General features: G+C 39.1%; 1 protein-coding gene across 1 annotated transcript in view; it reads left to right on the top strand.

Annotated features, from left to right (window-relative positions):
• smchd1 (structural maintenance of chromosomes flexible hinge domain containing 1) overlaps positions 1 to 12,890 on the top strand; it is a 31,543-nt gene that overhangs the window by 4,671 nt on the left and 13,982 nt on the right. The window contains exons 5-21 of the mRNA XM_030756405.1: positions 34 to 167; positions 1,446 to 1,560; positions 1,997 to 2,116; positions 2,245 to 2,408; positions 2,761 to 2,854; positions 4,693 to 4,909; positions 5,000 to 5,114; positions 6,965 to 7,151; positions 8,252 to 8,455; positions 8,549 to 8,662; positions 10,160 to 10,266; positions 10,425 to 10,507; positions 10,600 to 10,713; positions 11,965 to 12,042; positions 12,125 to 12,244; positions 12,337 to 12,481; positions 12,600 to 12,702. Coding sequence (XP_030612265.1) covers positions 34 to 167; positions 1,446 to 1,560; positions 1,997 to 2,116; positions 2,245 to 2,408; positions 2,761 to 2,854; positions 4,693 to 4,909; positions 5,000 to 5,114; positions 6,965 to 7,151; positions 8,252 to 8,455; positions 8,549 to 8,662; positions 10,160 to 10,266; positions 10,425 to 10,507; positions 10,600 to 10,713; positions 11,965 to 12,042; positions 12,125 to 12,244; positions 12,337 to 12,481; positions 12,600 to 12,702 — 2,214 coding nt within the window. The remainder of the gene's footprint in view (positions 1 to 33; positions 168 to 1,445; positions 1,561 to 1,996; positions 2,117 to 2,244; positions 2,409 to 2,760; positions 2,855 to 4,692; positions 4,910 to 4,999; positions 5,115 to 6,964; positions 7,152 to 8,251; positions 8,456 to 8,548; positions 8,663 to 10,159; positions 10,267 to 10,424; positions 10,508 to 10,599; positions 10,714 to 11,964; positions 12,043 to 12,124; positions 12,245 to 12,336; positions 12,482 to 12,599; positions 12,703 to 12,890) is intronic.

Genomic DNA, 12,890 nt, shown 5'->3' with positions numbered 1-12,890 from the left:
GAGTTGTAACTTATTTCTGTATCTGTTCACCAGCTGTTTGATGAAAGTCTTGGGAAGCCTGCAGTCATTGTCCTAGATAATGGGTGCGGGATGACTACCAAGCAGCTCAATAAGTGGGCAGTTTACAGACACTCCAAATTTACAAAAGAAAAGAGCACATTTGCAAGGTTGGTTTGCATTATTTTAAATCTGCAAATTACAGTATTGTTGTCCTTTGAAGTCCTTGATACAAAAGTACTATAAAATAAACACTATAAAACACTATAAAATAAAAGGCAAAATTGCACATTACATAAATCTTGTGTTTAATTGAAAACAAGACAGCATATCAAATGTGATGCCAGAATCATGTTTAAAAAAAAAAAAAAAACACCTGAAAATTTTAATGTTACAAATTATTAGAGATGCAGTTGGGCCAAGTTCTGATCTTTTCTCTGCTACTGGAAAGAGGAACAGAAGCAAAAGCAGTTGCAACAGATTGATATAACAAAACAAATGTTGTCAGTTACGTAATTTTTCTGTGGCACGCTATTGGTGCGTCTTCACTTGTTGTGTGAATTGAAACCGTGATTGTGTGTGGAAAGAGCAGCTCAGAGAGGTTAGGTCTTTCAGAAGTAAAGATACTGAGAAGTTCACTCTGTGTGGGCAAAGAGCTGAACAATTATAGAATAACATTTCTCAACCTTAAACTAAAACAAATTTCAATATTATTTAAATTAAAAGAAAAAAGTAAACAGAATGACACTGAAAAACCAATAGGATTTGATCTGTGGCTCAGGGCTCAAAAACATTGTTTACATTCTTGATAGCAAATTAAATCTTTAACATGCAAAGAAAATAACATAAATCCAGAAATGCTGCTGGCTCCTTGTGGCCTAAGCTCATTTAAGAGTGGAGTAGTAGAGTGGACTTGGAAATGTTGGGTGCTGAGTCCTCTGGGCTCCAGCATCTGTGAAGGCACCGTTTTGAATCAACATGGGCAGCAACAAGGCGATTGCTTTGTCAAAGAATTCTTGCTTATCTGAAAGACAACCACAAACCACATTTTTCACATACAGCAACCACAAGCCTCTGAAGTCAGCGCACCTGGGTGCTTAATGGCCTCCCTGTGGTGCAGTCCTGCCACCCTTTGAAACCTTTGGCTCACCATGAAGTGAAACAAAAATACCGTACAGGAGGCCTTAAGCTGTTGGCCAGGAGAAATCCCGTCTGAGACAGGAATGAGAACCTTTTACACGCTTCTTAAAGAAGAGATGTAACAGAGTGATGTTACATTCTCCTATTTTGAATATTAAATCCAATATTTAAATAATTTAGCCTTTTTTTTTTTTTTAACACAGCATCCCAACTTTTTTTTTGAGGGGGGGGTTGATTTGTACACACACTCATTTAAAGATTTGAAAAGGCACACATTAAACTGTGTATTTATGTTTTCTTCTCTACAGAAAAGAAGAAGATTATGTCCGTCCTGATCCTGTTCCTCGAAGTCTCAATAGTGATATATCATACTTTGGAGTTGGAGGAAAACAGGCTGTTTTCCACTTTGGAAATGTAGTCAGAGTAAGTCTGTGTGGAAACTCGTTGCAGCATTACTCAGAATATCTAAAATAAGTTTCTATTGTGTCTTTAGAACCCCAAATTAAAAAAGGTAATTGTTGTACCTTCTCTAATGTTACTTTATGCCTTAGTTTAAGTAATAATCTAGTAATGACTTACTGCTTAACTTCGTCTTTGGTCACAGATGAAAAAAGTGATGTGTGGTGTTCAGATGTACATTTCTCAGGACTAAACAATTTATTGATTAATAAAGAATGTAACCTGTCAATGCAACCTGCCACAGGGCTAGTTGCTGTTGGTTTACACTCCCATTCATAACTAGGGAACTGGGAAATTAGGAGAAACCAGTTCTTGCTAAGAAGCTATCTCTCTCTCTCTCTCTCTCTCTCTCTCTAAGCTATATGTCATATATTTGTTTGTATGTTTTATAACTTATTAGATGATAAGCAAACCAGTGGGATTACCAGATGTTCATGAGTTGGTTCTATCAGAAGAAGATTTTGAAAAAAAGGAAAAGAACAAAGAAGATATTTACAGCACCACCATCCTAAACAGGAAGGTAAGCGTAGCTTACAAAGAAAAAGTGATTTTTATTTTTAATTCATTTAATTTTTGTTGTTGTTGTTGATGGTACTGTCTCTCTGTGTCAATACCACCTCTGTGTGACATTTAATCCTCCCACTGCAGCCTGGCGACTGTTCGCATGTGAGTGAAGATGAGCGTTTCCTTCGTACCATCATCGAAGAGGAACCTGGGAAGGAAAGCTTCACAGCCGTGGTCATTACAGGACTCAAGCAAAACCATGTCTCCTTCCTGAAAGATGAATTTGTTGTGTGGACCAGACAGCTAGCGTGAGCTCATTCATCCACATCATTTCATATATAATTCAAAGTCTTTGCATGTCCAAAGTTGTTGTAAAAAAACGCCTAAAAATTTCCTTATTATATTCAGATTTTTATTTACTGAACGCTTCATTTTATTTGGTTGCACTTTTTATATTTTCTTTATAATTTTGCTTCTTTTGTGTTTTGACCTCTTTTTAGACTTTTTGTCTTGCAATATTGCATTTAGTTTGAGCTTTTTCCTTTATTTAAGCTATGTTCTGAGTGTTGTGTTTAAAGATTTGGCTGCTCCCACGCAATAACTTCCCAACTTTTGGGATAAACTGTATCTTAACTGTATCCATATCTGTCCTAATCTCAGGCACATATATCACTATTACATTCATGGAGTCAATGGAAATGACATGAGACAAGGCTCTAAAAAGACAGACCATCAATCTAAGATTGACATTCAGGTGAGGCTGCAGATACATTTAAATACATTTGAACTCATTGCTTCCAAAGAGCCAGACTTTTTTGTGCACCCCCCACCCCCACACACACAATGTAGTTTTTTTTTTTTTTTTTTCTTAAAATCATCTGCAGCTTTATTTTTAGGGGTCTCCATATTCCTTTTGGTCGCAAAATCAAACCATAGTTTCCAACAAATCACAGAGTTGAGCAGGTTCTGATGCAGGCTGTTTATTAGACATCTTAATTGCACACAAACGGTTAAAAAAAGAGACACAGACAGTAGCATGGTTAAGACTTCTGAGATACACACAGAGTGACGGAGAGAAGAAGAGAGAAACTGTTGATCATGCTTCTTCGTCACTCCTTCCTCCGATCGAGGAAAGCCCGTGCTGAGATTAAGTATGAGTCCGAATAAAATCAAACTGTCCAAAGGATTCATGGCGATGAGCAAGCTTCATTGCAAGAAATTATTAGTACTCAGAAATATATAAACGCAAATAAGCAAAAAAGCCCTTCCAGGAGCGTGCACCTGTGCAGTTACTGGAAAAAAGATGGATGACATGGGCAAAGACTATCACAACTTGACATCACTACCCCTACTCCTCTTCTAAGCGTGGTATTTATACTCTTCCTCTTTGTTTGTCTTAAGATTTGTGCTGAGCCAGCACTTTTACACCCTTCATTAATCATCCCATACTATCTAAAAGGCACAAACATCCTGGAGCATTTTTAATTCATCAATATGACATTAAGAAAAATCCATCACAACAACTGTCAAAATGAACCTCCTCATGGCCATCCTACAGTGCTCATTAAAAAGGATTTACAACTGCTTACATTTATGCTAGCTAGAGATTGGGGAGAATTTGATGCCAATTTTGCCTGAGGGCGGGTTGTTTGGGCAGATTTATGCTTTTCTGATTTGCATTTTCAGATACTTTGGCTGAGCTACATAGGCAACATACATAGGCACTCATAGCAACTGCTATGAGTGGTGCCCTGCACATGAACCCAATTAGGGCATTTTTAAAAAACTGCTGAGCTAGGCATGAATTTTGGGATGAGCAAGAAGTTCAACGCTGGGCCACAGCAGACGGTGCGGTACAGGTGGCAGAAACTCTGTGAATGAGCTAAGAGTGCCTGCTTGGCCACAGCAGACAGCTGGAGAGAGGTGGCAGAAGCTTCTGGGGCCCTGAACATGAATAATAGCAATTCTAGCAGACCTCAAATCCCTCCTACTATTTTTAGACACACAGTATGCATTTTATTTCAGCGTAAAAAGCAGTTTAGTTGCAAATAAACAGGAGTAAAAATAATAACTGTATAAATCAGCATTAAGGTAACAAAAAAATCTCCAGCACAGTATGTACGGAGGAGGTCAGGAGAGAGGTAATACAACCATCTGTAAAACATGATGGAGGCTCTGTCATATTTTGGAGCTGCGTTTCAGCCAGTGGTGTTGGGGATCTTGTCAAAACTGAAGGAATTATGAGCACAGAAAAGTGCAGTGAGATTTTGATCCATCTGGAAAGCATCTGATTGGCAACAGCTTCATTTTTCAGAATGATAATGATCCCAAACACATTACCAGTGCAGTAAAAGCATACCTGGATAGAAAAACACACAATGGAACACTATCAGTCATGGATTGGCCTCCCCAGAGCCCAGATCTTAACATTATTGGGAGACTTCAGGCTGTTGTTGTGTTCAGGATTAAAGTTGGTCATACAAATATTGACTTTCAAGCTTGATATAATGAAATGAGACTTTTTCACAGTAATTATATTATTATAAATTTAGTATATTTTGGCTAACATTACCATATGACTTCTTTTTACAGATCACTTTGCGGGAGAAGCTTCCCAAATGTCCCCGTGTTTTGAATCTGAGGGAAATTTACGATGACAAGCAGACTTTGTACATTAACTCTGCTGCAGACACCTTTGAATTCAAGGCATCCACAGCACCGGACGGCGGCACAGTGGAGGGAGTGCTGCGATATCATCCGTTCCTCTATGACAGGGAGACTTACCCTAAAGATCCAGATACTATAAAGGGTACTCAAACTCTTAACATATTGAATTACATTATGACCTTTCACAGCTTGACATGTTAGTGAAGATTTTGTTTTGACTTTTCTTTATCAGATTCTCTTGACGCTGACGATTTTGAAAACGAACCTGGGCTCGTAAATCAGGAAGAAAGGAGGATCTTTGAGTGTTATTGGAATGGACGGCTCATACCTGGCACCAAAGTGACTGAGTAAGTTGTTATTTAATACATACGTTGACAAAATCTAATTTTTCAGAGTTTAATGTAACATCTAGGATTTACCAGAGAAAATGTAATGTATCTGATGCTGGAGATAACTCAGGAACCTAATCTGATCTGTTAATTAGGCAGTAATAAAGATGTAAGTAGGCGGATATTTAAACATGCTGGCAGTCGGCTGGTTATTCCACTGCTTTGTTCTAAGAGTTATCTCAACAACCTGCTAAAATCAAAATCGATCAAAAGTTGAATGCAAATTTTGTGCAAGCGTTTATAGCTCCCAAAGATGTCACCTAAAGATGTTCCACAGTTTTCTGGTAGTGCTTGCTCAGTGTTAATATTTATGGTTTGAGGGAAATTTCTTGACTCTTAGATGCATTACCACGAAATTTAGCAGAGTCATGGTGTCCATGGGATGAAATGTAAACATACTCAGTATGTCACCATGGTAGCTTTAACACTGTATGCAAGAAGAGAGAGGAGAATTAAAAGAAGACTTTTTAAAAATGTTACAAAGAACTTTACGGTACAAAGCAGGTGGATAAAATGAGAGTAAGGCCAGAAGATTGGGATTTATTACAGAGGTGTAAATTAGCAGCTGCAAGGTGTGGACAGTTATTTTTGTAACCAGCCCTAAAGGAGTGTGCCTAAGGGAGGGAAAGAAAAGTTGCTTAATAAACGATGCCCATACTGCAGGCAGCAGGGTTCCTTATTACAGTGTAAAACTGGATTATGCAGAATTGTCAGACCCTGACCTGAGAATACATGATGTCTTGTATATTTCAACCCAGCTGACAGGTCAGCTGTTCCATACATTTATGGTGGAATTGCTACAAAGCAGCTTTTCTCTGCATGAACCCTGTGCTCCATCTGAGCTGCCCGGTGTCATCCAGAGAAGGGCTGCCCTAACCTCTAAAGGGCCCGTCATATCCACAATTATTAAAGTGAGGCCACATCCTCTGTTGCAAGCCACGCTTTGGAGTCGTTCCAGCCAGTCTTTGAACTTTCAATTATTATAAACTTACATGGGTGCCGCAAACAGCGTGGCCAGATTGAAGACATGAGTGCATGATTGTGTTTTTTGTTATATGCAGAAGCTCAGGTATTTCCCAGTTATACAGATTTTATAGATGGAGATGTTGCAATAGCTTGAAAAGATAAGACTGAAGGAAACTTTGAAAAATTAAAATAGTCAACTACTTTGCTTCTGATTTTGACTTCTACTACATGTGCATAGCACTGATGTGGAGATTTTGTCTGAGTGGCAGTACTACCAGTCATTCAGGAGAATATAATCATTTCAAAGAATGCCCTCAGACCGTTTTAAATGTTGAAAGGTCTGTTTCTGAGGGGAGGTTTTGCCATTGTGTGAGATTGTAGTGAATATTTTTCTTCTGCTTCGCCTTGGTCTGAATCACCATGTTGGTGAATGTGTATTTGTCGACACATAATAAGCTGTGCCTGTGTTGTTATATTACTCTCACACTAATCAAGTGTACTTGTTTGCCCTTTCCCTGGTAGAACGCAGTGGGTATTACTAAAACCGGCTGCATCTGTGTTGAGAAATGGTGTGTTGTTAGTAGATCATCTGCAAAACTTTTCACACCTTTTGAGATTGTGACCTCTCGCTAATTTGCCCTGCTTAGTAAATCAGTCCATTTAGGCAGAAAGATTCATCTGTCTATCTGTCTAAAGGTCAAGAGTGCACATAATGGGTCAGATTGTATTTAAAAATCACTTTGAACTCTACCAGGGCCTTCTTAGCAGCATGCTTCATATCCTTTAGTCAGTATTGGCTCTAACCTCATTTCTTCTTCTTCTATTTGCTCCACTTGTTAAAGGTTTGATTGGTGTTCTTGTAAAGGAGCTAAAGGAGGAGATATACCCCCGGAGTGTTACAGTCGGTTTTCAGGGGTGCTTTTCACTGATGACAACTTCCAGGTCACCACAAACAAGATGACCTTCATGGACCTTGAACTGAAGCTGAAGAGCAAGGACACTATCTTCACACTGGGTCTTAATGGACAGGTAATTATCCTTGAGCAGAACAACTCCAGCATCACATTCAATCCCTTGAAATATATTATGATAGACAAAGCATTAAAATGTTTATGGTTTATTATTGGAAGTGTCAACAGAAAGTGAACAGCTCTACAGTCAGCCACAACATCCAAACCACGATTCTCATTTAGGCTGTGATCCATGAGGGCATGGACACGAAGGAGTCTGTGGTGTCTGTGAGCACCAGATACCTCGAGGGTACTGCAGGTGGCAGCACCCTGCTGGTTTCTCTGCCATCTTTTCTGTCAGGTGCTGCTGTACCCGAACACTTTTTATGGTGTGGCTGTGTGCATTCTCCGACTGCCACTGTGGAGTTCCAGGTGGTTTGCAGCAGTATTTCTGTGGGTGGCACATATCAAAGTAACATCTGTGCAAGGTGCCCCAGGAGAGCATTACATCATAACAAGATAATCAGTGTTATTTACTTCACTTGTCAGTGGTTTTAATGTTGTGGGTAATCTCTGTATAGCTAAAAACCTGAAGATTAAATACATATTTCAGATTTTGTATGCATTCCTATCAAGGTAGCACGACATGGATCCCTTTCTCTCCGTTTTATTCTTCTCCATAATTTTACTCATAACTCCTTTAATCTTTTGCCCATACCGAGGGTGCTGGCTTGTGGCTGGCTTTTAACTCTAGATGGCTTCAGCAAATTTCCCTTTTAGTTTCTTTTAAAAATATCCACGTTCCGCTGAGTGAAGGTGCTTTAAGTGTCTGATTCGGTTTGTTATTCCAAACATTTTCATGGTGGTCCCCCTATTATATGGTAAAGTTTGTCACAGTGAAGAGCATCCACACTAACAGCATGTTAGTGTGTGGATGTGTGTTGTGTATGCATTAAGCAAACCAGCTCATAATTGGACATACGGGAGGCTGACCAGTGTGTCTGGGCTGCGTTGGTCGATCTGTGCATCTAATATTAACATTAATAACAAGTGATGCTCTGTAATGGGCCACCAAGCTTACAGGGTAACAGTTTTAATTTGTTTTAAAGTCTTTATTCCTCTTGGTCTTCCAAAATCTTTTAATAAAATCCTAAAAAATTATCTTTTGTCTTTCAACAGAAATTGTCTAAAAGAGGCAACATTCAGAAGGAGTTCGTGCAGTGGCTTCATAACTGTCATCAAAAGTTTGACAAGCAAATCAAGTTTGTGGGCTTCAAGGGGATTACAACACGGACAGATGTGGCTAAAAAGAAACTGCAGCATCCGTGGGCAACCTTCTCCTCCATCGAGTGGGACGGCAGAACGTACAGGACGGGCCAACTTGTGAGCATTTATTTGTTTTTGTTTATTTGAATGTGCATTCTTATTGTTCTGCATTCTACGTACATTCTGGTCTCTTTCTGCTTCTTCACACAGGTGAAGACTCAGAAAACAAATCCCATTCTGTATGGTAAAGTGGTTCGGTTTTTGCTGTATGGAAATTATGATGGAGACGTCTATGCCACAGGAGGACAGGTTGAAGTGTCTCGAGTAAGTAAAGAATTATTAAGTTTTGATTGACATCAATGATTTTTTTATATCCTAATCTAAGGCTTTGAGCGTTCTGGAAGACGGAGGTCACCTACACCTCTCTGGGCCCTGCTCATGAGTAATAAATGGATAATTGGCTGGGTTGGGAGTGAGGTACGGGACTCATGCTGGTCAGACTGACCTGCTGGGGATTGCAAACAGGAGAAAAGTGGAAAATCCTGGATCTTTGGAACAATTGCCAGAGTGGAGCAAGGAGCGGAAATTTACAGAAAGGGTGGGCTTAGCAGTCCACTCGCCATAAATTGAGAGCCACCGAGAGCTCAGTGTGTGTGTCCGTCTTCAACTGTGATCAAATTCGGGGGTGCTTCTTGTGTATTTTTCATCTATGCTTGTTTTTTTTTTTTCTTTTGGAATTTATTGATTTTTTTTTTTTCTTCCTTTTTTCCAATCACCTATTTTCTGCATCTTGAAGCTGCACATGTGGTTTCTATAGCAGCAATAGGTTGACAACTTATCAAGTAAAATTTGGTCTTCACCTCCAGTTTTTGCCACAACAGTATCATGGCTGTTTTTAATGCTGGGGGCCCAAAGATTACAGGTATTTATTATTGATTGTTGACCTTGTCACCTGCGCACAGAGATTTCTCCACGTTCTTGGAATCTTTGGATGATATTATGTACTGTAGATGATGAGATATTCAAAGTGTTTTACATTAAAGAACATTATTCTGTTCTATAATTTGTAGACAGATTTTTGCACATTGATGAGCCTCTGCCCATCTTTACTTCTGAGAAACTGCCTCTCTGAGATGCTCTTTTTATACCCACTCATGCTACTGACCTGTTGCCAGTTGACCTAATTAGTTGCAAACCTGTTGATTTTAGTACCAGCTGTTTGTTTGTATTTATATTGAATGAAAACACTGGAAAAGTAATTAACATGGAAGTGTGAGCATCATGGGAGATTATTTTGGGAGTGCTGCATTTTATCTCATTAAAGCAATACATTAAAGTTTGAATATCCATCTAAGCCGGGGACTATGTGTGCACGAATATTATAGAAGTGATTTTCTTTCATGTCCAAATTTTTGGCTTTGATCATAGATCACATTGTGGAAATTTACAGAAAGGGTGTGCTTAGCAGACCTTTCCCTATAAATGTGTGTATTCATCTTGCCCCCACCCCCCCAGAAGTGTTTCCTGCAAGTTGAAGCTGCATTTCCAGTTCTATTATTTCTTTCTTTCTTTCTTTTTTTTTTTTGCATGTTTTTGGGCTTTATTAGCAATAACTTGAGAGTTCAGCTTAGTGAGAAAAACTTCCGTTTTTATACAACAAATACTGCAAATTTACAATATTTCCTTAAAGTGAGGGGAAGCTGACTTGGGATAGTACTGACACCAAGTTATGCACCTTGCATGAATATATGAGTCTTATTTTTTCCCCTTTTTGTTCTTCTCTTGAGTTTGAATGACACTGGTAAACAAATGTCTTCCCAGGAGCCCAGAGCACTTTATGACATGAACAAGATCATACCCATATCAAGGATCGACAAGACAGCCACTGACGAAGCCATCAAGAAAAATATCGACAGTGACTCTAACAAGTGAGTGAGCAGTTAGCACAAACTACTCCCCTTTTTGTTTGCAGTGTTGTGGTCACGCATGTTCTGTCACGTGGGTCTCCTTATCTTCTTCCACTTTCTCCTCATCCAAATCAAAAATGAGATTTTCAGCTCAAGTAAATGACATTTGTTTGTTCCAGGCTGCCAGATATGCTGAAATTGGACTGGCCTGTAGGTAACCCCTGGCCACAGAATGCTGTTTGTCCTGTTGGGACTCCTTTAGGTAAGATCTTGCATTGTATTTAAAAGTTTCTGTTTTTATTCTCATATGGCTCAGAGCTCATTCTGCACGTTTTGTGTGTTGTATCATTTCAGGGCCACTCAAAATTGAGATCCTGAACAAAAAGGGAGAGGCCGTATCTCGGATGGCGCCGATGGGCCAGGGCTCAGGGACAAAACTGTGTGTTAAGCTCACGTTAGTCCACCATGGTAAGATCAGATGGAACTGAACTGAGTCAACTCTGTTAGCTTTAGTAAGTCAGCATATTGGCATTAATAACAATTGATGTTTAGCAACCTTTTTAGGTTTTCCTCAGCCTGAAAAGGCTGATGGGATATTGTTGTCACCTCGCCGGGCGGTCGGCCAATTTTCAACTTTATGAACGTGATAACTCGAAAATGACATCAACTAGGATGTAAAAAGTCATACCATAGATCCAGCTACTAAAAATCTTGACAAGTTTGATCCTTGGTGACCCTGACCTCAAGGCAAAGATCAGAGGTCAAGGTTTCGGGAAATCTTGCCAACGCAGTAACTTGAGAAGGATGTCACCTTGGATGTTCAGATTAATACCATTAATGCATCAACGACAAATCCTGGACGAGTTAGTGCTTACTTTACTGAGTTTGTTTCTGTATAGGGCCCCCCCATTGACCCCCTCCAAATGGGGGTAAAATAACCACTTCTACTACATTTTTCTCAATTGCTGAAAAAATCTTTACAACTGTGCCCCTTGCTGTTCCTATCATGCTCCAGGGATTTCTATCATCTTACTGAAACTATGCATATCTGGACTTCAGGGTCTCTGTGACCCTTTTTTTTTCATGCTGTTACAGGCTTGTTTGTTTTCTTTTCTTGATTAAATTATCAACAAATCTGTTGAAAATTTTCTTAATGAAGTAATTAATCATATTGGTCTTAAAAGGAGTAGAAAAGGTCTTTCTGCTGTTTATAACCAAGTTTCCTAGACCACAAGTTACTGTTGTGTATAGACAGTAGACTGTATTTAAAAGATGTTGCTGTCCACTGTGCTATAACCCATACAGCTTAAGGGTTAGGCTTTAAAAAGTAGGCTTACTTTTTAAAGCCTAACCCTTAAGCTGTATGGTCATTGCATTTTTGGTATTTACTTAACAGCTAATGCTTTGCAAGTTCAGTTACTAAGGTGCTGTGTATGTGCGTTGCATAGATACAATTACCAGCTAAATAGTGATGGTAATGTAGATTAAATATTAGTATATTTAATCATTTTTGGCACTAAAACTGAAGCTTTTTGGGTGAGCTGTGAAACACATCAGGGTGCAACATGTGTCAAATAATTAAAAATTCACCCAAGAGGCATCCTAGTCAGATGCCCAAACCACCTCAACTGGCTCCTGTTGATGTGGAGGAGTAGTGAATCTACTCTAAGCCCCTCTCAGATTACAGAAGTTTTATTTTTGTATATTTTTTATTTGCAGGTCCAAAATCAGACAAAGAGGTTGCAGCTTATGTTGCCCCTCATTTATCAGGAACAGGTTTCTGGTTCAAAAAAATTGGTACGTTTCTTTTTTAATTGCCTTATTTGATTTTTATGTATATAATTTTGTTATGAGATCACATATGAGCTATGCTTTACAGAGACTCTGACTGATCTGGGGAAATACACATTGAATTTGAACACAGTGGTCCATGAAACAAATGCTATGACCTTTGGTGGTAGACCACTTCCAAGGTTCACGTTCAAGTTCACCCTCAAAGGTAAGGACAAAGAACATTGTGTCTTTAATTAGTTATCATCATTGGCATCAGTCTCACCAAACAGACGCACTTATTTCTCCTGTTCGTCTCAGAGGGTGATGCGGTGAAGTTCGTTATCGGTGCAGTGAGCCCCACACTTCGCGTGGGCGTGCCATTTGACATTCCTCTGCAGATAAAAGATGGTTATGACAACTTAACGACCCTCCCTCCCAAACTCCGGCCTGAGCTCAAATGCCGGTGTGTCTCATTATGCTACGAAATGTGTAAATGTAAAAAAAGATGGATGAAAACATTTTTCATAACGCTCATTATTGTCTTTAGGGTTACTATAACACTGTCACTGTTATTTTTATAGTGGCCTGAATCTGACTTATGAGACAGTTTACAGCAGTGGAACCACATTCACCATCAAAAGTGTCAAAGCAAGAGGAAAAGTCCTGAATTACCAGCAATCCAAGGTCAGAACAAATCACTGTGAAGACATAAATTTGCCTGTCACATGGAAGGCTGTTTAAATTCTTAAATTAATGACTAATAGTAAAGTAACAGGGTAGACAAAAGGTTTAACAATTCCCTGAAAATCAATAGACAACAACTGTTTAGCTGATTTAGTTATTTGTTTCTCTGCACTTTGTTTTAATTTGCA

Source organism: Archocentrus centrarchus, chromosome 20, assembly GCF_007364275.1.
Source record: "Archocentrus centrarchus isolate MPI-CPG fArcCen1 chromosome 20, fArcCen1, whole genome shotgun sequence".
NCBI classification, from domain to species: domain Eukaryota; kingdom Metazoa; phylum Chordata; class Actinopteri; order Cichliformes; family Cichlidae; genus Archocentrus; species Archocentrus centrarchus.
This window is presented reverse-complemented; position numbering and strand designations above follow the sequence as displayed.